The 26,134-nt window shown below is 38.9% G+C and overlaps 1 protein-coding gene across 1 annotated transcript; it reads right to left on the bottom strand.

Annotated features, from left to right (window-relative positions):
- Positions 1-608: 608 nt before the first annotated feature.
- Positions 609-16,521, bottom strand: LOC111231893 (calcium-activated potassium channel subunit beta-2-like). Its single transcript, XM_022759160.1, has 6 exons — positions 16,442-16,521; positions 14,654-14,895; positions 5,615-5,722; positions 3,879-4,049; positions 3,571-3,766; positions 609-2,482 (listed from the first exon to the last, which is right to left on the bottom strand). Exons 3-6 carry the CDS (start codon positions 5,662-5,664, stop codon positions 2,198-2,200), a joined length of 702 nt encoding a protein of 233 aa, XP_022614881.1. The 5' UTR covers positions 5,665-5,722; positions 14,654-14,895; positions 16,442-16,521; the 3' UTR covers positions 609-2,197.
- Positions 16,522-26,134: the final 9,613 nt, after the last annotated feature.

Below are 26,134 nucleotides of genomic sequence, written 5' to 3'. Positions count from 1 at the left end.
CTTGTCTTTATTGTAATGGAAGTATTATCTGACGATGTTCAACTCCTCTAAACATATTTTGTTGACATATTGTATGTCATTTAACTCCAAAATGACTAATTAATCAAACTCAGTCATAGGAAATAGACTTGGTTGGTATTGGTTTCCCTCTTGGCAGGCCATTTCCTGTTTTAAAGCAGTTGTAATCATGTGCAGAGTATTGTATCTGACAGGCTGCCACCAACCCATCCACTATCCCCACAGCTTCAGCAGAATAATGTTCAGTGGAAAACCTTCCATCCTTATAATTTCAGCTGTTTATATAGCTATGTGTTTGCTTATCCACTATGATTGTTTTGAACTAAAGAACAATTCAAGTTCTTCAGTTCTCTCAGAAGCAGTGGTCCCACTTTATTCTGCAAAACAAATTTGAAGACATTGTATCAAATCAACTTGAAATGAAAAAACATCTTTTATGACACCAATTCATTGCAAAAATCCTCTGTAAAACTCAGAAGGCAAAGATGAGAGAGGAGAGAACCCCAATGATTTTTGTACTCCATAAAATTGGGAGTTTGTGAGAGATTAAAAATGAATGGTAACAACCAACAACACCAAACAACTGAAATGTCCTGATTTTTAGCCCCAAGTACTGGTCAATCTCTGAATCACATCACTGAATCCTTCATTTCCCATGATGCAACCAATTGCATCTTTTCGTTTTAACCAGCCTGTCTGGCTGATGCTCCAGAAACAGTGAGGCTGAGTAAAAAGAGAGGACAGGGAGGAGGATGTCAGGGTTAGATGGATATATTGGTTATCAGAGTTTGGAATAATCTCATGAACCAGGCCTTGCGTAATCAAAGAATAAGCCACTAACTGAAAGTTAAGGCATAAAGATGAGTTTTAAGTTTGGATTTAAAGGCCTCAGTAGAGTCAGACAGTGTAATCTCAGGAGGGAGGTTGTTCCAGCCAAAATAGGCCCAACTTAGACAATAATTCCACAGATATTAAATAAATGTGTTCATTTCAGTTAAATCACAGTCCACAGTGTCAGAATACAGACTTTCAAACATTAGAACAGTGGGTAATAAAGTGGCTTTTTTAACATAGGTCCTAAACTGCAAATCTTTTTCATCCCTAACCCTATGACAAAGATATAGTAGAGCATTTAATCCTGGCTTGTTGTGGACCCAGATGGTCTAAAATGCACATTTTGGTACCAAGTTACAATTTAAGAAGGTCTTTAAAGGAACAGTTTGACATTTTGGAAAATACATATTTCATCAACCATTGTTATTCAGGGAGGATTGACTTAGCATCAAGCTCTTTTACAGCAATGCCCTGAAATCACATTCACAGGCTAGAGTGATATACAATATATGATAACAACAGTCACATTGCTAATAATAATTAGATAATGAATAAGTCGAATAAAACAAATAACCAGCAGGCATGTCTGACAAGAATGGTATACAGGAATAAAAACAAATAAACGACTGTCAAGTCTATCGAGAAGGATTGACAACAATAAAAACAGTCTAATTTAAGAAATATCAAATAATTGTAATTTGTTCTATTTGTTAGGTGTGAAAAACTAAAAGCTAATTGGATATATATTTGCTTTCTTACTGAGTTACTTGAGAAGATTGATGCCACTCTCAAATCTGTATGTTAGAAGAAGCGAATTCAGGTGGAAACAGTTTGCCTTGACTAAACAAACAACATATAATGTGTTAACTAATGAACTTCATAGGTGCTGTGCTAAGCTAAGCTAACTGGCTATAGCTTCATATTTAATGGACACTGGACACAATGTAAAAGAAAGCAAGTATGCGTGCTTCCCGAAAGGCTGAAGCAAGCAGATACAGAATAGCTCCAAAAACACACTGTCACATTAGTATACATCTAACAAAATTAAAGACTGGCCAACAACCGCAATGTGACTTATCATTTCAAAGATTGTTACTGAGCTTCAACCACTAGCTGGTCCCACTAGTGTCAAACTGCAAACCAGCATCACTTTATCTTCAGCAATGTCTGAAAAATATTTAGTCTTCATTCTAGCTGCTGTTAGATTGTCACCATTACTTTCCTTGAATCCCAGAATTCCTGCTGTCACAGACAGAGCACATCTGGCCTCATGAAGCTGCTTCAGTTGTCCCCATGTCCATGTAACACATGGAACACCCATCTGAACTTGCAGCCTTTCTGCCCTTCACCTCTTGATACGGCTCAGTCGCTCACACATGATGGACAGGTACTGGGTCAGCTTCACCATGGCGATGATGAGGGTTCCTCCGATCAAGGTGCAGGTCGGCCAGAACAGGGAGTGGAAGACTGCGACCCGACCGTAGATCTGAGTCAAAATGGCACTGTCCGTCCTGTCGGTAGGGTCCATGAAACACTGAACTGTGTGCTGAGACCGCAGACGCTCAGAAATGTTCTGAATTATGGCGTGTGTGGCTGCATAGTCCTTACGGCACTTTGGGATGTAGAAGCACTGAGGCAGAGGGAAAAAAGAGAAAATTGAGTGAAACTTAAAGTTGTTTAGTTTTTTCTCTAAGAGATCGCTCTGTTATTACAGAGCTGTCTGGTTTTGTGGTAATCTACATGTATTCAGGATCCAGAAGTGTTTTGGCCTTTCACTCATTGAGCACAGAGTTCAAAATACTATATATATATTCCTGTTGTCTGGTCATTTTCCAATATATAAACATATATAGAATAACAAAATTTTATTTGCAGATTAAAAGTTTAGAATAAATTAAGACGAGAAACAAATGACTCTGCTTAGTCACTAAATTACTATGATACAAACAGATAAATAGGCCTATGGATTTTCAAACAGTTTAATCCAACAGTAAATAAAGTAAAAGAGAAATATCATTACCACTATGAAATAATTTTCCATTATCCTAATAGTAGTAAGTCCTGCATAGTCCTGCTGTCATCTCCATAAATTACAAGAATAATGAAAGAATAAAAGAATATTGATTTGGAATAGTGTTTTTTTAATTATTTTTTTTATATAAAAAACCTGTATTTGTTTGTTTCCACTTATTCTGATTAATTAGATCTGTTCAGGTTGCAGGTGGATGTCATCAAACTATCAAACTCTTTACTGAAAATGATTAATAAAGAAGTAAGTTGGTGCTGCAAAGTACCTAACCTGAGAGTTTATGCCATGGCTTACTGGGACAATTAAATAGAATAGAGCCATTCTTAATACTATTAATAACACTGATGCTTTTCTTGCTATAGCAAGACATAATGTCAGCAATGGATGAGATCTGTCAGGCAGATTCTCTTCATATATACACACACAGTCCTGAGAAAGAATCTAATTAGGCAAAGTGAAAACACCTGTGTGGGATGGGCAGGGGCATTAACTTTGCTTGACTCCAAGAACACAATAAGCCTATTTAAAGAGCATGAAAAACAATCTGTAATACTGATATATTTACAAGGAGAACTCACACAACAGGTAATCACGAATTTGTAAAACTCGAGTAAAAAAAAAAAACAACAACACATAATTGAAACTGGTAAACGTTTTAGACGACAGCAGCATTATCAGTTGCCGAGTACCTCAGGGTTGCTGTCTTGCGTCTCCTCATTGTGCAGCAGTCGCACCACTTTCCCTGACGAGTTGAGGCTCACATACACCTGGAGACAGGGGTAACGGGAACTCCTCCAGCACTCTGCTCCACAGCTATATGAACAGTTTACATCCCACATGATGGTCGAGTTCACAATAGTGCAGCTAGCCTCATCTGTCCACACACTGTGGAAAAAGATGGCAGTGGTGATTTCCACTTGATGTGGGGATCATATCTTGGCATTGTAGCTAAAACCGAGCATGCATTTGTTATTTTGTAAACTGAAAGTGTTTTCACCTGTCAGAGTAGGAGCGCAGTATGGTGATTCCCAGGACAAAGTACATCATGACAGAGAAGAAGACCATGCTGAGGCCCAGCAATATGGCTCTGTCCTCTCCTGCTCTCAGAGCCGTCACTGTCTTCCTCTTGTCCAGCACTTCATACTCACGAATCTTCTGGTAGATGGATCTGGAAAAGGTTAGCATCAAAGCTGCACCTTGACAGTTTCCTCTCAATCTGACACCTGTCCTTGTCAGGATTTGGGGTAAGGTGACAAACTTTGTAGTGTCCTTGAACTACGTCTACCACTGTAACACCTGCCTCTTGTGTTTAACATTGGATTAGCTAATTTTGCAGCAGTTGAGTACTCTATAGGGCTCGTGGAACAGTGAGCGGAGAGTAGCAGCTCAGTCTATTTTTATTAAATTACGTACATAAGGTTTTGGGTTAAAACATGTCAACCATTTGACATAATGCATATGCATGATTTCTGCAGTCTACCAGTGACTTTATAATCTTTTAACGCGTCTTCAGTACCTGTCTGCTTCCTAGACACCTTACAGAATCTTTAACTTCCTTATCAGATACTCAAGTTCCTATGAGGCTGAAGACTACATGTGAATGTATCCCTGGGCTTCAGAATAATCAACATGAGTTCAGGTGGGTAAACCCTTTGTCTTCTTTTTAAGTCACATCTGTAAACCCTGTTATTTTTATTTTTTTTTATTTATTTATTTTTTAAAGTATATTTTTTGGGCTTTTTATGCCTTTATTTGATAGTGCAGTAGAGAGAGACAGGAAATGGGGAGGCAGAGAGAGGGGGAATGACATGCAGCAAAGGCCGTCCGATGCGGGACTCGAGCCGGGGCCAACTGCAGCGAGGACTGTGGCCTCTACACATGGGGCGCCTGCTTAGACCACTACGCCACACGACGCCCCAAACCCTGTTATTTTTAATTAATACACTATATAATTTATATTTTATGCATGACGTGATGCACTGACTTGAATTCACTGACACTTTCACTATTTATACTTTGAATACTGTATCTCTGGCACTTCAGCTCATCTCCATCTCCTTTCATCACCACACCTCAACTGTTAATTTAACTGTGGGTCCTCTCTTACCCTTCAGCTGACAGTTTAACTGCTTTCAGCTTCTGCCCATCGACTGACCTTTCAGCTCATTTCTACCCTTCACCTTACAGCTCAAACACTCCAACTGACATTTCAGCTGCTGTCACCGGTTACATACCAACTGACACTTCAATTATTTACAGTGCACACACTTAAAGTCTCTCTAACACTTAAACTTCAACATAAATTATAATTATTTAATCATTTACAGTTTAACTGCTTCGTCGCTTTATCTTAAAATGACGCTTCAGCTACTTGGCTACACTTTAACTGCTTTCAGTGCTTTACTTTTCAAATAATAGATCTATGACTTTCAATCATGCATTCAAACTGGCATTTCACCTACTTACAGGGCCTACCCTTGAAATTAAAATTACATTTCAAGTACACTTCAAAAAACATTTCAGCTCTTGTTGGTGCTTACACTTCAACTCCTTTAAGTGATTCAACTTAAATTGCAACTCCTCATTCAACATTTAAAGACATTTTAACATGTTCACACATTTAAATTGTGCAATTTCCAGCATGCCTCCTAAGAAGAAAATTTAGATTTTACTAGTTCAAACATATTTCTGCATTGACATTAAAGCAAACACACGTGAGATAGGATTCATTACCTGCGGTCACTTCTTCCATCCGTTGCTTTACTTCCTGCCCATAGAAACATCTTATCTGAGGCATGTGGGAACTGTAGTCCACTGTAGCTGCCGGAGGTGTTGACCCACCTATGAAACATACAGATACTGTGAGACAAAAACCTACAGACCTTATGCAGGACCTGACCTCGGTTGTCCTGATGGTCCATGAGAAACAGTCCAGAGGTGATGCAGGCTATAATAACTCTGCTGTACATGTGTAGTTCACATTTAAACTCTATGCTCTGAACAAGAATTGAGGGCACAGATTACAATTTCAATATAATTCTACACCGATTTTCTCATGACAAAATGAGTTGAAAAGCACGTTTCCTGTCAACAATATATCTAAAAAATATCAGTGACTAAACTGGTCTAAAGTGCATTTTCTAACACAGTAATGCTGAATATATCAGTTGCACAGGAGTGAACAGACTGCAGGTAACATCAAAGAGGTGAAAACAACCCCAGCTGGTTGTCAAGATGTACGTTCGTGTGTCAACACTGGCCTGATCCAGCATGCCTCGTAATTATTTACGACCCAGGCTTAACAGGTTTCTTTCATCAGTCATCAATAAGAGTCCAGCACTCACTCTTGAGTGTCGTCAGCTCAGTCCTTTGTACATGTGTTGTAAACTGCTGGTGTAGTTTACTCACTGTTTTTTGAGACTGTTTTTGGCCACCGATAAACACTAATGTCAAAGGGTCTCCTTTAAATTTCACGAGTCTTCTACACGTGAGCTGTAACTGTAGTGGGGTAGGGTAGTGAGGAAAACAGACCACTGCAATAACGGCTGCATCCCCTGCTCACTCTGATTATTTGTAAAACCATGAATGACTTTCATTGTTGACATTTTTTTAAATTCTCAATTTCTCCAACACCTTTAAACGGCAACTATAGTGTAATTAAGGTTAGAAAAAAGTTGTGGTTATGAAAAAATAAATTAAGATTAAAGTATGGTTATGGCACCTAAAACAGTAAGAGATTGTAGTTAAGGTTAAGCAAACTTCAATTGCAGGCAGGACACAAACTCCAGTCTCTTACATCAAAGTCTGACATGCTAGTAGTATACACCCATCCACCACCCTGACCTCCACATCCCCACTGTCTTCCTCGCTCGCTATGAAGGTCACACTGCTTGTTGTGTTGGCAGTGAACATAAATCGTGAGGTGCAGATTTGTCCAACATGAATGTAATTCCTTGGCTTGGCTTCCTTGGTTGACTGTTTTTAGGTCATTGTGTTTTATGCCTATTGAGGTTTAATTAAACCAGTCCAGAGTAACTATCAAATATCTGTAATGTGACAGCATATCAATCTGCCTGCATGTCTTCCTGTTTGTGTGGAAAAACATGTAACCTAAAATAAGTGCAGGGCTGACATTTCCTGACATGTGTTGGTTTGATTTATGTGTGATGTGTGAGTGTGTTGACTGACTGCATGCCCACACAGGTCTTCATGTGTATCTTTGAGGGTTATATTTGTCTAAAGAGAGTTATCTTTGTAAACTAGCGGAAAAACTGCAGTGCTACACACCCATGAAGTGGTATGTGGAAACACATAACTGTCATGCCTTCACAGTTTAAGAGCTCCTGCACAAATGGAAAATGATCTCTGATAAAAGCTGCCATTGTGAAGGTCAAACAACAACGTCACTGGATCTAACACTGGATGTAAGATGAACTAACATCACACAGTATAATGTCAACTCCAGCACTGTGTTTTGTTAAAAATGTTTTTACATCCATGTCTTTAAGCCTGGACAGCGGAAATTAGACACGCTGTCTTGTTACTTCTCCTTGCAACTTCCAAACAATACTATGACAATGCTATGACCTTACAGATGTTAGAAAGACAGACTCAAAGGACAATAGATGCAGGTGGATGTAGCTGCAGCATCAGTGTCTATGCAAAAAGAAAATAACGACGGAAACCTTTTACTAAGGTGATTCAGTAGAATGTGTAAAACTCTAAGCGCTGTGATATATTATTATTATTATTACATTATATATTATATTACAATAGTGGTACAGTAACTGCTAATTGGATAGTGCACCGTTGGGTAGAACGCAGTCATTTAAGGTGTGCTGGTTGACATGTGTCAAATTCACTTACTGCTAATGCACTGCAGCTGAACTATATTGTAGATGTAACTGGCTGGAGGAAATCACCTTTGCCTGTAGTTCAAATTCTGTATTAAAAGAAATGCATTTAAAAATTCTTTGCAAATTGTGTGGTTGCAACAGTATGATGGGTTAGTTGGCTAGTTTGGTTGTAGTTATTCAAATGCCAAACACAATATCTCAAATCCTCGATGTGCTTAGGTTTAGGCACAAAGACGACTTGGTTAGGTTTAGGAAAAGACTGTGCTTGGGGTTAAAATAAACACTTCCTTAAGGTTAGAGGACCTTTGTCGTCGTGGTTACAATAATAACCATGCCATTAAGGGTGTGGAACAACTATGGATGAAAAAAAAAGTTTCACAAGAGAAATGAACAGTGGTCTCTTAAATTAAAGTCCTACATTTTGTGGACCAATCTTTTAATATGACAGCATTCATTTTACGTATTATTATTAGTATTTATCACTACTATTATTTCTTTTAGTTAAGGGGAAACATATACCACCACTGTTTACCTCTCCTCTCCAACATACTAAATTCACACTCAATAAACCAATAACATCTGAAAGACCTTCAACACCCTAATCAATATTAATCAATATATATCAATTATTAGAAGCTGACTAAAACTTTCAATAACTTAGCAGCTCAGTAAGTTTTCACATTTCAGACAAGACCATCCATGTTTTTCACAGAGTCTGGAAATAAGTGGATATGGGGTTCAACATGAACAAGGACAAACAGCAGACCAAAACATCAGGAAGCTGTTGTCACCTGGCTACTAAAGCAGGAGCAGTCAACATGTCAGGAATAAATATTGAGTAAGGCATGCTTCAGTACACACACTTTCACACACAGACATGCTCAGTCTATAAAAGTAAAAGGCCATGAATAATGGACCACCTGATGGGTGCCCGAGTCAATATTTGCTTATCCCTGTATATGTATGCTGTCTGCTTGGTTGTTTTCAGAAAGGCCTCGCAGAGGTCTTAGCTGCAGCTTAGTGACAGTGTAGGTTCACTTAAATGTACACTGGGGATGAGATGATTAGTGTAGGGACTGAAAGTGAATAATTAAGATTCAAGGCAGGAATCCAAACTTGCTCCTAAACCCCTGGTTGGCAAAAGGGGGGGGGTTAAAAACAAGATGGCATAAAAACATGATTTTGCTTCACACGTTATGCTACTTTTTCTTTGATGATGAACATTTTTTATTTTAATTCATTTAATGGCCAATTTTATTAAAGGTTTTCTCAATTTATATACAAAAGCATTGTCAGATGTGACTTATTACCATAACTAACTATGAATCTGGACACTCTTGAATGTCTTGATTAGATATAAATATTACTGATTCATGTTAAGTATATCACTGATATTAAATAGATATATAACAGTATTATTTTATTTGGTATTGATGCAAAAGCAAGATACAAGCTTGATACAGTCATGTCTTGTTTAATGTAGTGTACTGTACAGAGGACCAACAATAAATGAATGTTATAATGGACATTTGGTCAATTTAATACTGCAGTGAAGAAGACAGTGAGTACAGTCAAAAGAATCATCAGTCACAGCTCAACCCAGTCATATGTGAATTGGCAATGATACAAAATTAAGTGTATCCCGGCAACCACATCCTATTTTACAAATGCGTAGCATACACTTTATAAGTCTGACATAAGTAGTGATGATGAAATGGAGCTCACCTGATTTCTGACTGAGTTGTTGGACAAAAGTCAATGGTCGGACTGTCGGAGCAGTTGTCCCCTAACATGGCAACTTGTATAAAACTTCCACTTCCATCCATGGGCTCATGTTAACCTTTACCCAAACTAGTACTTCCATTTAAGTTACTTAGAAGTTCTCACTGCTGCTCGAGAGAATTTTTTATTCCAAAGTTTCACCCACCATCCAATTTTGAGGAAGCTATGTAAACACTTCAGAGGAAAAGAAAAAAGAAATAAAAACAACTGCAACACTAGTTTCAAAATGTTGCCAGGGAATAATGGAAATTACTCAGGATTAAAATCCTCTGGATTCTACTTAGCAGAAAGCAGACCAGTGAAAACTGAGGAAAAACACAAAGCGGTCAATAATGATCCATCATCTGGAGCTGTTCTCCAATTATAATCCACAAGTCTTTGTGGCTGAGGGTGAAAGAAGCCTGATGGCTGTGCTTTTGGCTGCTGCTCTGTCTGAGGTGTCAGGTCTCTATAACAGCAGTGTAACTGAGTTTACGTCAGCCTCATCAGCATCTGTCAGTGTGGATGTGGGCAGTGGATGGGTTGTGTGGGTGTGGTCTGGGATAACCATGACAATATAAATGCTCCTATAACACCAACATCTCCATTCGGTGTGAAAAGCCTCTGTCTTTTCCTCCTCACACACTACTGACTAAACCGAGGTAAACAGTAGCTGCTAAATTAAAATTGATGCTATTTAAACAATCTGGGGCTGTCACGTGGCGGTTAGCACTGTCACCTCACTGTCACCTTCTTTGTGCAGCGTTTGCATGAAGTCCAAAGACACAGATTTGGAGAAAGTGATACTTTGAATTGCCCACAATAAACCAACTATACAGTGTATTACTTGCTCAGCACCAAATGGCAGATGAACAAGTTTGTCAATTATCTGAAGGAGATAGAAAGAGAACATCCAGCAGCTAAAGAGGCAGATCTGATATTAAGATTGGACACCCAACCCTACTGCCATTAAGGTTATGGAAAACTCATGGTTAAAGCAAATATAATATGATTAAGATTTGTCTGTGGCTAGTAAAATACAACACTGTAGAAGGTCATTTGCCCTACGCAGCCATCCAAGTGTAATACACTCAGTCAATACCAGTGATCTGCTCAACTGCAAGCTGACAAATAAAAATTGGCAATTATAACAATAACAATACAATGGTTTCAGTCAGTCAGTGTCATCTTAGCCTTCTGCTACTTTTTTCTGTGGTTGGGACAGAATCCAGATTGTATTGCAGCCTCATGTCTAATGTTACAATCCTGTGGTTGCAACAGCCTGAGACCCACTTTGAACCTCAAATAATACTGGGTAAAAGAGAAGTATGTAGAGTGATGCAAGTCATGCAAAACAGTAAAAAAGAAAGAAGAAAAGCAATAATTCAAAGTAAATGTATGTTTAGCAAGTCTTCAGATGTAGCAACTATTATACAATAAGAATGTGTACAAGTGTTCCATAGCAGGCCTATCAGGTGGCAGCATTATGTGCTGTTGCGTTATTTATCCACCTTTCTTACAACTGTTAAAAATTAAATATTTTCTGATGTGCTCATACATACTACGCTATGTTCACATGCTTGCACATTCTATACATACTGCAAACTGTCCTCCCTGCATCCTTAGACATCAACAGCCACATACTACACCACAACACACACACACACACGCTGACATGCTGGATTCATCTCAAATGGTTCATGAGCCACTTGTCTCTCTTTGACACATAAACCTCACGGCTTTCCTGGAAGGCGCGACCGTCAGGTGGCATGGTGACGGCACGGGTGCTGCCATTCTCTATGGCAGGGTTGGAGGACTCACAGACACACAGGCATGCGTGTGTGTCCCCCCCGGCCCCCCCCGACACACGGTGCATCTCAGAAATGATGTCATAGTTCTGTTTCTGGAAGGTTATCCGGAGGGCATGTGTTCAGGGTGTGTAGCCTGCAGTTGTCTTTGGCCACCTGACTGACCACAGAACAGGCAGCGAGAGTCTCTCACAGCTGTTAGGCCTGGTTTAGAATCAAAGAATCGCGGCTCATAAAATAAAGCCACAGTAAAATGAACTTCTTGTAAAATCAATAATGGAGATGTACATGTGGGGTAAAACAAACTGGATAGCTGCTGTCACTTTCCCCCCTCTACACTTGCAGTATTTCAACTTGCGTAGCCTCTACTGCTGTTACAGTGTTCACAATAAAGACAAAGTTAAACTTTATTTTATTCTGTTTTTAGCTTGGCATGATTGCTTTTCACACTAGCCAGTTCACCAGCCGTATAAATGACTGTAGCTGTTATGTTTTTTGTTCTTCCATTTTGCACTGCATGGAGTGATTCATTAGCTTTGTTCCATTTCAGGGGCTGCATCCTTCAGAGAATGCATTTGAAGAGTGACTGTGTCACAGCGGCTTGACTGGCTGTCCCATTTCAAAGGCTCCTTCAAATGCAGCCTTCTTTTCCTTAGCTACAAAGGCTCCAACAGGTGGATCGTTTGTGGCCCCTCCTATCCCAAAATTCATAACGTCCGATAATGAAAATAATGTGGCAGCAAACAACACCCAAAGAGAGCCAGAGGATTACACTTTTAAATATAAGTATTGGGTTTCAGCTCAGTTGAACAGCTAACGGTGCAACTGTTGAAAAACCAAGGGCCTTAAAACCTCAAGTTTTTGTAAAGAAAAAGCTGTGTTGTCAAGGTTGCTATAGGCAACAGGAGAGGCGCTTTTGCTTGACTAAATTATACATTTTATGCCACCCAATTGGATTAGTCAGGAACTCTGCTCAATTTCTAGAGACAGAGAAATGGATTACATACAAATTAGGTTCTTTGGCTCTTCTCAAATGAGTTTTGTGGTAAGTTTTGCAAATGTGTTAATTTAATATGCACAACTATAGCACATTAGTAACTGCATTTTTACCTGATCTTGATGCACCGTCTTGTTGAGGTGTCTTATGTATTTAAATCTAGTTTGAAAAACCTGTTTAATTAGATTACCACAAACTAACATGCAGAAAAATTCCAAAGTACTGTACAATGAAGCTACATATGTAGTCTACAGTGTACTCTTAATCTGGAGGGTACTGGAAAAAGCAACATGACATATGTACAAAGACCAGAGAGTGGCAGGACCTGGGTGTCAATGGGCCCCACAGGTCTAGTTTGCTAGACTAACTTGAAGAAACTTTATTTCACCATTGCGAAACAGAAGACTCTGGTTAGTCAACTAGTGTTGCTGTTGTTTTATGTTTGTCCAAGACACAGACCATGGACCCACAACATCTTTCTTTTGATTCTAGCAGGGAACATTTATAAGATAAAAATACTGGGAAAAAAACATGAATTAATTGATTCATAATAATTATAATAATAATGATAAAAACAATGAACAAGAAAGTGTGATTGTTTTCCAACTTGGAACCCCCAAGTGCCAGTGCTGCTCAATATGGCTGCCAGTGGGTGTTTTACTTCCCCTGAAAGACATCTGTACTGCAGCTGGAAAGCCAAAGTGAGATCTGATTAACACACAACACTGGCTCATTGGTAGAGTATCAGTGTTTCCTGATGACAAAAAGAGAGAGATGGATGGAGACAGTGTGATGTACTGCAAATAGCATTAAAGTTGGCTTGTCTGAGACATATTTTGTTGTGGTGTTAGACTGAGTGCTAATGGCAGAGGAGTTGAGACAGCTGGTGTTAATGGTTCAGACCAGACTTGGTGGCACCTCACAGCGAGGTACCGTTAATGGAATAATCCACGACTGCTGGGGAGTCATTTTAGTACATGTAAATTAAATTATCAGCTGAACAACAGTTTACAGTAGCTCGGTGGAGGGTCAACTGAATTCAAATCTAATCAAAGTATTTTAAGACTTTAACAGGTATTTTTTTTGTATATCTAATAAGTAAGAGAGGGAAATATTTTCTCATTAATTTGCTTCAGTTTTTGATTATTCCTCACGCATGTCATGGAAATAACTTGTCCAATATTCAATAAGATTTATGTTAAATGACTTAATATCAGGCCAACTGTGATAAATGTAAGGATGCTAATACCTCATTTAACCACATGTACTAGCTGTGGAACAGTTTAGAAAAGTTCTGGTCAGAGAGAAAAGTCTGAGGTTTGTCCCTGATTGATGTTGGAGAACATGACCTGCTATTGTTAGAACATTCACACTGTACAATGCAATGAAAGAAAAAATCTGTTAAAGGGCCTATTTGTAAGTTTTTTCACTGTTGCAGTTTCTTGCCCCTTAGCAGGTGGTGGTGATTGTCACTTGACCAGAGCTTCAGTCATTGCTGCGTTTACACGAAAAGAGGTTGTAATACATCCTCTGAACAACGCTATGTCTTCAGGGCAGTTTGGCGGCTACAGTGACACTCTATCGGAAAGTGACAGGACCGTCCATGGCTAGCTGGTTAGCTATCACAGAAGTGATAGAGACAAGAACTGACATTGGTGTTGTTTTCCACAGCTGGAAAAAGCTCTTGACAAGTAAAGGAATGAAGTTTGATGTTGAACTCACAACGTTTCTCCTAGACTGGTAAGTAAACAGCTGTTAATGCTAACGCTGGCTAGGTAGCAATAGCAAAACTTACAAATAGCTCCTTTAATGTTGGTATACTTGGCTGTTTTATTGTTGTGGTAAAAATATCAATTAGATCAGAATCAGATCTTCTGTACTAAAGCAGCCAACTTTACTACACAGGCGAGATTCAGATGAAGCTACAATGATGTGACAAATACAGTATTACACAGCAGAGATTCAAGCTGTTAGTGAAAGCATTTACATGTTTTGTTCTAAACAAAGGCATGACTGTGAGTTAGGTTGCACACAAATATCATGGCAATAAGCTTTTAAACCACCGTAATGAAGGCAAAGCTATCAGATTTCAGAAATTACAGCTCACATAAGACAGATTGTATTGATTTTGTTTTCATGTCAGTGACTGACAGACAGCCATTACACAACTGAGAAAGAAGAGCTTTTACATAATGGGTAAACTAATCTTACAACAAGGTTGCACTTCTATGATATTCAGTTCACCCCGAACTTGTGGGCAGCATAATCAAACGCCAAAATGGCATTTGGGGACTTTTCTCCACCAAAGGTTTTCTGCCTTTTGTCATCCAGTCTAGCCGTCTAAACTTACCTTCAAATGCTGCTGAAGTCAAAAAGTTTCCTGGCTGCAGGTGTTCATTTTCCTATTTTAATCCCATGGCACGTTAAGAAGTGTCCTCTAGGCCGAGCCAACATGTGATATTCTGTCTATCAGGGACGGAGCAGCTCCGGCAGCCCTCAGCATGCCTCCCATAGTGCAGACTGACTGACGGCCATAATATCCACACTGCCTCTCACTGCTCACAGTAATAATCAGTGTGTGATGGTGGTTGTCTGTGGGATTTGGAGGAGAGAGACAGTGTTTGGTTAGGGATGGAAAAAGGGAAAGTGAGCAGGAGGAGATGAAAGAAGGAGGGAGGAAAAAGGACAACAAATAGGATGGCCAAAATTACTACAAACCACATGATAAAGCATTGTAATGATTGAGGTTGAGGCTTCTCCAATTTCCTCCTGATTAAAGGCTGTTTTTTTTTTGGAGGAGTTTGTCTTAACTGATCAAGGACAGAGGGTGTTGTATGTTGTACAGCTTATAAAGCTCCCTGAGACAAATTTTTAATTTGTGATATTGGGCTATATAAATAAAGTAATTAGAAAAAAAGAAGATATATATATTTATATATTGCTAAGTAAGCCTCACTAACAAGTGTTGACCAATAAGCTTGCTAATACACCTCATGTCTTAAAGACCCACTCCAAGTTTTTAACCTTGTTAACATGTTCATATGTTGGTTTTTGGTTTGACACATCATCAGCAAAATAAGCAGTCAACGCCATAGCTGAGTACCTGCAATGTACCAATGAAAAAAACAAACAGATTTGGACGTGCATACATCACAAACCTAAGGAACCAATCCCATCAGTACAGGAAGCGAGAGTTTGCATTAGCACAACAATTTACACTGTCAGCCACTGTCAGTTACAAGCTTACTAGCTAACAAACAACACAAACAAATAAAAGATGCTAACTAACGTTCTGATACGTCTGCAAGTCGTAGATTTTGCGCAACAAACTCCTCAAGCATGACAGGTTGAGTTGCTTTCGGTCAATTAGAGACGAACGCTGACTTGACATGGTTGGACAGTGTGATTCCTATTGTATTGTATTGTTGAATGTTTGTACTAAGATGATGATTTTTGTGTTTGCTGCCTGAGCGATTGATAGGCTTTGTTTTCTGTACATGAGCTGTAAGCTTACAGGAAGACACACTGCTTCCAGTAACATTAACTGCTCTGACTCAGAGTGCAACAGAATTTAATGGGTCAGCGTCCTGTAATTGCCACTTGTGGCTGCAGAGGCCGCTGTTGCTGCTGCTCAGCTATCAAATTACATAGTCTTGCTTTAACAGACAGATATGTCTGATTTATTTTATTTTATTTATTTTTTTACCAAGAAATAAGTTTTTTAAGATTGTTCAGTGCTATTGATGTTGTATTTATTCTACTGATATCCAACTGATATTATTTTTTCACCTGAAAAACAGAGGAAATATTACAGAGCACCTTAGTAAAAACATTTCACAAAATAATTCTTGATATTTGTAGTTATTCTGGCAAAGCATCGAAGAGTTCATCTCTTAAATCTGGGAGTGGATATTGTAACACAATATATATACATAAAAAACACCTTCTGTGTCCCATACTATTCTTTTCCTGTAGTTCATGTGTTAGTAATATTATATTAGTAATAAAATTAAGAGACCAAAATGGTTGAATATGTAACCTTTTTGTTACCACACCCAAAGGCTGTATGAATAGCTCCGTTATAGTTCCCTCTCCTCTATTTGCGCTGCTGAATGGAGAAACAGATCAGTGGGCTCACCCTGAGGTGCAATGGGCGCTGGCCTTTCTGAAGCTCCTCTGGTTCAGCATGCTGTTGCTGCGTTAATGTCTGACTGTCTTACGGAGAGGGCTGCCCACGCACACACACACACACACACACACACACACACACACACACACACACACACACACACACACACACACACACACACACACACACACACACACACACACACACACAAAAACATTAGGACCACAGGATGTGCAGTGCAGCCCAATAATCATAGAGAGAGAGAATTGGAGGAAGTGGACGCTTTGCTCACTTTCCTGATGGTAAGAGAGGGCGGCTGAGATTTAATGTTTTCATCCAGTTCAAACTGTGAATTTCCCTTGAGTTCAGACACTTTAAAAGTCACATAGAACTAAGAGCACATTGCTGTAACTTTTCATTCATGTAGAAAACAATTAGCTTGTGAGAAAGTTTGTGATGATCACTGGTAGTGATTCTCTTTTGATTTGAGTGATTCCTATTTGCTTTCTTCTCTTGCAGGCAAATCCAGTGTCATTTGATGATCTATCAGTACACAGAAATATTTATATGATACAACCGTTCTACCACTTTGGATATTAATAGGATCTTTACGAGAGTCAGATGGTGAACTAAATACAATCTCCTCTGTTTTCAGCCACCTTGTTCATGCCATGTTGGTGCATCTGTAGACTGTAGCCTGTCATCAAAATACTTTAGACTTTAGAATAGATTGATTCAGTATATCTATACAGAAATTGTTGGTATAGAAAGTAAAACGCGTAGCTGAGCTTATGCAGCCCTGGGGCAGCCCTACATTGGTCATAAGGACAGATGAAAGGGTTTTGTGAACCTTTATAATTTGGACTCTTGGTGAGAAAAGAAGCATATCGATGGGTCAAATAGAGATTCAGTTCCATCTGGACCATTTCAGACACCAAAGACACCAGAGTTTGTCTTTTGTTGCACTAACAAGATATCAGATCGTAATTCTTTCTAGAGATTTCAAAATCACTGAGGTAAGGGCTATTGGTCTAAAATCCCTATGTTCTTTTGAACATGGGATTTTGGGTAATGGTTTTATATGCTAAGTTTTCCACAACAGAAGGACAGTGTGTCTGTCTACAGACACCTGACAGATTGGTTTTCACACCTGCGCCAACTTTGCACAGTCCTTTAATAGGAAGTCGCTGCACTCATGCGACCCAGCAGCTTTCTTTGGAAAGTTCTCCTGACATCTTCAGAAGTGATGACAATTCTGTCAGAGGCAGCAGCTTTAATATTTTTAAGTATTTTGGTGAACTTAAAAGAGTTGTCTATTGAGTTAGTGAAGACATTCCAGTTTCACTTTTCATAGTACACCACACCGCTTTGGGGTTGTCGGCCGTGTGCCAGTTTTGCTTCCCTCAATTTCATTTTCAACTCTTCTTCTGCTCCAGAATCGTTGTTTTGAACGCCATTTTCCTAGTATTTATAGCTTTTTTTATGTCCCCATTCACCTATGGTTAATTATTTGGATAGATTTTAATCTCCTTTGTGGGGATAAACTAACTGCAGGCTACACAGAAAATAAATGTAGTAATTTGTAACTGCAGTTATTTCATCTATGTGAACCCTCCTGAAGGTTTTCACAATCTGTCCATGTCTTCATCACTTTCTTTTCTGGTTTACCTCTCTTGAGCATGGTCTTATACGCTGGGATCATGTGCACAACATTTCATCAGAATTTAGTATGGGTGACTGGATGACCTACACTTCAACAGTATTTTATCCACATTATTTTAGGGAACTCACAAGAAACAAAGTAGAAAAAGAGTCATGGTCCAAAAACACTGAATGCTACACATTGCAAACAGTAGCATCTTTTCATTAGACACTTCCCAGCCTGTAATATCTCATATCTTTAAAACTCCAAAACCTGATTATAATTTACCGCTGCGTGCCGCAAATTGCTGTCAGGAGTGCAGACTTTTGCGTCACTGCAATTTAGCAGGGTATTTACAACAGATGTAAATGAACCCAGCAACAGTTTATCTGATTTATATGAAGAGGCATTAAATCAGATCTGATCCCAGATTCTACATGAAAAATATTGGCGTGTAAAAGATTTTTCTGCTGCTGATTTGAATATTCGTTGATGGTGTTGATTGATTGATTTTTGGAGCTGCAACTGTGTGGTCATCCTGCAAGCGGAAGGCTTTATGTGGTTGAAGGCTGTTCAACCTTCTGCATCTTTAAAATTTGTGTCTCTCTCACTGTCCTGACCTGGTTAAAGTCTCTCACCCATAATGTGTATTTGATTAAACGGTGCCACAGATTGTATACCTGCTTTTAAATTTCGGATGCTCTGCTGAATTTGTCAATTTGACTGTTTAGCAGCTGGAATACGCAGCTAATAGTTTGTAGATATCTGTAACAGACTTTATGTTATAAAGGTCAAAGGTGGAGGACTCATTTGATGAAACTACTAAGTTAACTTATCATCTGACTGACAGTTATGTAATAACTTTTCTTGCATTTACACACATTTACACTGATGACCACACACCAAATATTTTCACTTTTTGTTGCACTATCACAGTTAAGACCTTCATGTTACATTATCCTATTAAAGCAGATGACCTACTTTGATGGAAAATATGTTCAAATAATAGGATCATCATGTATAACAGGGTGTTTCTAAACAGGAAATCCTATGCTGTTGCTTCACCACTAGGGGGAAGCAGAGAGGTGATCTGATTGTGATTGTATGTGGTTGTACTCTTGAACAAGTCTCAACAGGGGGCAGTGTGGAGTTATGCATGTCAACATGGAGGGGATGCTGTTTGTCCATAGGAGGCACTGTGTCCTTACCCTTCCTTATTCTCTCACTCTCTCTCTCTCACACACACATATATATATGCACACACAAACACACAGGCAGTGTTTTGAATCAGGGTTCACTCAGGGCTTCTTAGCTTGGCATTCTGTTTTATAACTCCACCCTTAACAGCTCTAACTGCACTTAGTGACTGCACCGCACCCCCATCCTGTTCTGTACTGTCTGTGTGTTAGTATGTGTGTATGTCGTTTAATGTGTGGAGAGGTGGGAAAGAAGAAAAGACAGGGAGGCATCAAGGGGCCAAGGCATCAGGAGGAAATGTAGGTCATACTAGATAGGAGGGAGGAAGAAGTGAAGAGAATGGAGATGGAGGGAGACAAGAGGGAGGAAGACGGAGGAGGAAAAGATACTCAGCCTCCCACAATCCCTCATGTGTCCTTTGGCAAATGAACAGGAGGGACAGGGAAACAGACAGAGTAAGAGAGAGGTGGAGAAAGCAGAGCAACACTGAGTCGAACACAATTGTACTCTGAGCGTGTGTGTGTAAGTGTGTGTGTTCTGACCAATAAACAACAACCATTACATTGGGATGCTCCTTTCCTCCTTTCTTTCTCCTTCCACAAAAAGGTGACCTAAATACGAAATCCACCAAACTGTTCGAGAAAAACTAAAAGAAACTGCTGTGTGTGTGTGTGTGTGTGTGTGTGAGAGAAAGAGAGAGTGTGTGTGTGAGGGTGGCAGAGGGGGTTATGGTAAATGTTGCATCAGTCATGAAAGCCATAGTCCTGCAGCTCAAAGCTTTATTCTCGCTTGTTGGCATAGCAACCACTGAGTCAAACCAGGATGATCAAAGAAGGCCTGATTATCCAGTGTGTATCTGTGTGCTTCTGTGTGTGTGTTCATTTCTGCATGCGTTTTATTAACACACTGCTGGATATACATAATATTTTATTATGTACCAGCTGTACAAAATACCTAGAGACAGACAAGGTATAGTGGTGCTAATGGTAGATCAGTGGTATCAGCTATGCTTGCTAGCATGCTAAAGCTATCATTTTCAATGTGATACTGGCAGAAATAGAGAAATATGATAATACGATATTAGAAATAAGTTTAGCCAGAAATCAGTTTATAACCTTATTGGTTATTTCAACAGAGCTAAAGGAAGACTGTTTATCAGAGCATAAATGAGCTAACTAGCTAATGTAAGCTAGTGATTTCCAACACAGTAGATGTATGCCAATTCAGGGACCGCAACACAGACTGCATCACAGCTGCGCGACCAGGCTGTCCCTTTTCGAGGGCTCCTTAAAATGCGGCAGAGAAATTTTCCTGGGCAACAAAGGCTCCAATGGGGGGATCCTTAATGGCCCTAATGTATCCCAAGATTCATTGTGTGCCAGTAATAAAAATAATGTGGCAGCAAACAACACCGACAGAGGATTACACTTTTAGTGTAAGTATTGGATTTCAAGTCAGTTAAACAGCTAACACTACAACTGTTAAAAAACCTTATGGCCTCAAGTTTTTATAAAGAAAATATACATGCTGTCGAGATAGCTAGGGAACAGGAGCAGCACTTTGTGATGTGGAAATCCTCCATAGGCCAGACCATCTCATTTCAGTTTGGCCTTCACATTCTACAACAGCTAAGAACGCTGAACTGGGACTAATGATTGTTTTCCGATCTGCGACCTGTATGTTTAAGCTCTGATTAAGTTTAGACAGTGAAAACTGCTGAGTTAAAGGTAGGAAATGATTTAACAAACCATAATGTACAGTTCTGCCAGTATCAGTCATCATCATATCAGGCAATACAAAGTGTTGTGTGATCATATTTACATTGAAGTGACAGTATTTGATGTTGCACTTTATGTGAAGTGGGAATTATTAGTGTTTTAAGTTACAAAATTCTTCTGATGAAGCCCCCTTGGTTCTCACTTTAAAAAAGGTTTGAGGGAAGGGGCTTATTTGACACTTCTTACATTTCTCATAGCTTAAAGCAAGTGTAGCTGGCGAAATGCTGAAACATGATTTTGCGACTATGCATTTTATAGTTTATATTGGGAAGCACAAAAGGGTTTCGTGTGTTACTGCAGCCCAGAAAGAGCTGGAGTGCACAATTCTGAATTCTCAGCTACAGGTTAATGTTCTGTCCTGTGGGTGGGTTAGGAATAGTGTATGGTAATATTATTGTTACAGGATGGAGCAGTTTGAAGGGCAGCATAATAAAATTGTAGACATATTTGAAGCATCCCTCTTCAGTTAGATGCTAAGAACCTGCTCTTAAGCTTTAACTTCCTGTACATCTGTTTTTGTCACTGGGACACAGTGCCTGCAAATATGTTGGCCGACACCTTCGTGAGCATCTGCTCACTATCTCTGTCGATGCAGAAGCATGTTTCAGGCTTAAAATAACCCGGCGGTACTTTAGCACACAGCTCTGCCTCTAAAAGTACACAATTAGAGAAAGGCGCACTGCTCAGTTAATTTTTCAGAAAAGCTATTTATACATTCAGATCAGTATTTCATGAAATCACAAGGTTGGTGCTTGAGTTTAGGACGATATATTGACATCATACCATATTGCCATAGTAAACCTAGTTTCCTGCTGCATTTTGTTGACATATTACAATCAACAACACACAATATTCCAACAGACCTCATGCCTTTTCTGCATTAGCTACTTCACAAAACATAACATCAGAGAAATCTTGCAGTGAAAGGTTCACAGTTTGTCCCTTTCCTCTGTCAGGTAAGAAACTGAAAGCTAGTAATATGATATTTATGTAAAACATGTGAATTAGTGAAACCACTTTGACAAAGAGGAACCATGAGATTTAGTTCAAGGACATAAACACATTCATCGCTTTTTCAGTGGAGTGAAGAATAGAGCTGCTTGTGTGTTTATGTGACTGAAAAGAAGTGAGTATTTTAAGGGTATAAAATGTGTGTGTGAGAGACAGTATGGGGGTGAGCCTGGTGTTAGAGGGTTATAAAAAAAACATGCCATCATTTCTCAGAAACCACAGAGCTGGTTGCCATGGGAATGCTGCAGGGAGCTCCTCAGCCTCCCACCAATGGGCGATTTGTTACCGCGGGAAATCTGGCTTGTTGCCTAGGAGACCAGAGGCTGTGTGCTCCTGCTCAAATGAATCGTTGTTCCTGCTTGGCTGCTATTAAAGATGAAACACTCAGTGGTGGATAAAAGTAGTTTTACACAGATATCTGGGTTTTCTGGTGTGAGAGGGCAACATTGATCTGTTAACTGAAAATTGGATATCGGCCTGTGCGTGTTGTCCATATGACTTATATCCTGCAGCATTATTGATTCTGTTTTTATTGTATAATTTGTCAGTACTACTGTATACTGTCTCTTTGTGATAATAACTTAAAGGAAGTTTCTGCTAAAAAATGGCTTAACATGAATAATGCAGTCAATAGCGTAAAAAATTAAATTATTCACTGCAACCAAATTAGAAGAACAGGAAGCATTAGACATTTTTCCAGTAAAATTGTCCACAATAGATAAGAATGCAATCCTGCCTCAAGAAATGGTATGGCCACAATCACAGAGACACCAACTCTAACTACTTGTACAGTAGATACTAATATACCCACATTTGACTAAAATGAATGAACTATAAGAATAGGTTTATTTAGATTTATCCATTCGTTAAACGTACAGGAAATTAAATATGACACTAATTATAGGAAACACACATGTAGCTGCATTTCCTAATACCAACTGTAAGAAGTTAAATGCTCAGTCACACCAGCATTTTCAGTAAAACGTCAAGATTTTGTAGCAAAATCAATTCATTTCAATAAAACCAGTGGATTAGTGCAGTTGTGTTATTATAGTTTATGAACTGTGTTCCACCATCCTCAACTGAAAACATTATTTGTATACAGTTGTGGGACGGTAGTAGTTATTACATCACCAAGCCTCTGACACCAACTATCTCCCGAGGATGTGCAGATGAACTTTGCTCTGCCCACTTTCTGGTGTGACTGGGCCTTAATTCAAAATGTTAAGTGGAGTTGAAGAGAGTGTGACTATGTGTGCAGCTCTGTCCTGACTGCTCGTCAGAACTTACAAGAAAAGGCTGGCATTATTTTGTTATGTTGGTCCATCTCTCAGCGCTCTCCAAACACATAATGGCTCACAGTTAAATCTTTAAAAGAGCCTCATTAACTTTGTATAAAACACCTGGGCTCTGTAGTTTTTATCAAACATTACTCAGACACAAGTAGCACATTTGTTGTGGACCATTTTTAGATGTGGATTAATTCCCATTTTGGGCAAGTGAGTGTCAAATCATATTATCACAGAGACACATATTCTATATATACTGTATGTTTTGATTATGAGACTAGGATCATGACCTCAATTTGCTTGGTAATACATTGTCCTTTTGTTTTATTGTTAATTTAACAAACAAAATGAGTCAACTTTGAAATTACAATGTCAAAGCAACTTTGTATTTCACAGAGATGGGTGACAAAGCATTCCAGAGGAGCATTTAATGTGAAAATTCACATTTAGATGTGTCGGAGCAAAGAATGAAGAGCTAGAGAAAGTATTCAAAACACGTTGAATTATTGATAAGTGAGCCATCTGGAGATGCAAATAACCTCCTACTAATTCACCAAGGACGTCACCTGAGTGCACGACAGCACTGCAATGCAGAGGGAAATATCAGAAAGTATATAATATGACAGACTAGTGAAAAAATACAATCTGGGACCAATGTTTACTTCCTGGTTTTCAGTTTGGTATTTCAGTGTTGATGCCTCATAATGGCTGATTGATCTGAGCAGATGAAGTTGAAATCAGCAGCATGAACTATATTTTGTAAAGTAGGTATTTTCAACCTTGTCTCTGTATAAACTAGTGCATAAGTGGTTGTTAATGTCATTTTTATACTGTCATTATGACACTACTAAAACGTCTCACCAAACAAAACACTTTCCATACAGCTGGAGTGTTTTGATGGAGGTCATCAACCAAAGCTTACTTTATTTTCAACACTGTTATTTTTCTCAAACTCTCTACGATAAGTGCACAATGTCCAAATAAAAAAACACAAACACTGTGTCTGTGCTATATAAGGTTCAGGCACTTTTTGACCCACAGGGTTAATAAAACATTGGGATTTGGACTGCTAGTGTTTTGTCCATTATATGTCGTAATATGTTTTGCTGCACCGGGGAAAGTGTTTGCACCACTTTAAAAAAAAGAAAAAAAAGAAAAAAGAAAAACACTTATCGGCATTGTAGAAATCATCTGAGTGTTTGTAACATAAATATGCTTTTACATGTTGGAAGTCAAAAGTGAAAACCATCATCTTTAAATTTCACTGAATTACGCTGCAATAGAAAAACAGAATTGGTGCTGGCCTTGAAAAGTTCATGTGTCTGTGTCATGCATTTTGTGTGTCAAGACAGATTTTACTGTGTGGTGCTCATGGAGTTTTTCTGTTTACAAGAGAAAGAGGTCATTCTGCTCCCCTGAGTATTTTCTCTGCACTGACACAGACTGAGAGAGACAGAATGAAGGGGGAAAGGAAAGCAAAGGTTCTGCTTAGGCTTGATTCCAGACCAGTACATAAGGATAAAACCACTGAACCATCTAGTCCAGAAGTTCTGTCATTAGATGAAGATGAAAAATGTGTATACATGAATCTCTCTCTCTCTCTCTCTCTCTCTCTCTGTCTTTGTCTTCTCTTTTTATGTAAAACTGGTGTTTGCTTCTCTGTGGCTATGTGAAAGGTAAAAATGTGCTAATACACAACTTTCACATTGATTTTTTAAGAAGAACAAAGCGTCCTAATAAGATAGGATAAATAATGTAGTTATTTATATATATATATATATAGATAGATAGATAGATAGATAGATAGATAGATAGATAGATATAAAATAAAAAGCTGAGTTTTGCACAAATGCAATTACTCTGGGATGAATGTAGTTATGAATGAATTTGAAATGAATGGAGTGAATATAAAAATACAATATTGCACAGAACAGATGAACAGAATGTAACTGCCATCTTAACTGTAATATTGCATTGAGTATGAATGAGTGTAAATACCAGTACGATGTAAAACAGTTCACAACAATAGTAAATAGCAGTATGAAATGTGATGTTGCACAATAATAAATAACATTATGAATACAGTACACATGCAAATACAAAAGCTGTATTTAATGAATAGCAGTCTGAATTAGTGATTAGTACAGTGTGGGAGTATTGCACAAAAATATATTCTCTCAGTGCTTATTTGAGTTCAATGTGCTAATGGCCTTGGGTAAGAAACTGTGTCTGAGTCTGGAGGTGTGTGTTTTGACAAACCTATAGCATCTACCAGAGGGCAACAGTTCAAGCAGGTGGCGAACAGGATGTGTGGAGTCCTTAATGATGCTAGTGGCTCTGCTGAGGTAGCGGGAGCTTGGCGATGTCTTCCAGGGAGGGCAGCGAGCAGCCAACGGTTTTCTATGCTGTATCTATTATTGTCTGTAGAGCTTTCCTGTCTGCTACTGACCAGCCTGCGTGCCACGCCGAGATGCAGCACGTCAGTATGCTCCTCGATGGCATCAATGTCACTTCAAGTCTTCCATGTAGGTATTTAATGCATAATTACTTGACATTATTTAGGCTTTTCTGAAGAGCACTGCTGTTCAATGAGTCATCTGATGTGCAGGTTTTCAGGATGTCATCTGACCTGTTTGCCGTCACGTCTGATTATATAAAAAAAGATGCACAGCGACGTTCACTGGTGTGTCGAGTTGAAATAGGACGAGCTGTGAGCTTAGTGATATCATGACTTTAGGTTGAGAAGTAGCTACACAGAATGGTCTAGTGGTGTTGTTTCTCATTC

This window comes from Seriola dumerili, unplaced genomic scaffold, assembly GCF_002260705.1.
Source record: "Seriola dumerili isolate Sdu_G_001 unplaced genomic scaffold, Sdu_1.0 BDQW01000321.1, whole genome shotgun sequence".
Classification (NCBI taxonomy): Eukaryota; Metazoa; Chordata; class Actinopteri; order Carangiformes; family Carangidae; genus Seriola; species Seriola dumerili.
The sequence above is the reverse complement of the archived record's forward strand: the minus strand, read 5'-3'. Positions and strand labels throughout refer to the sequence as shown.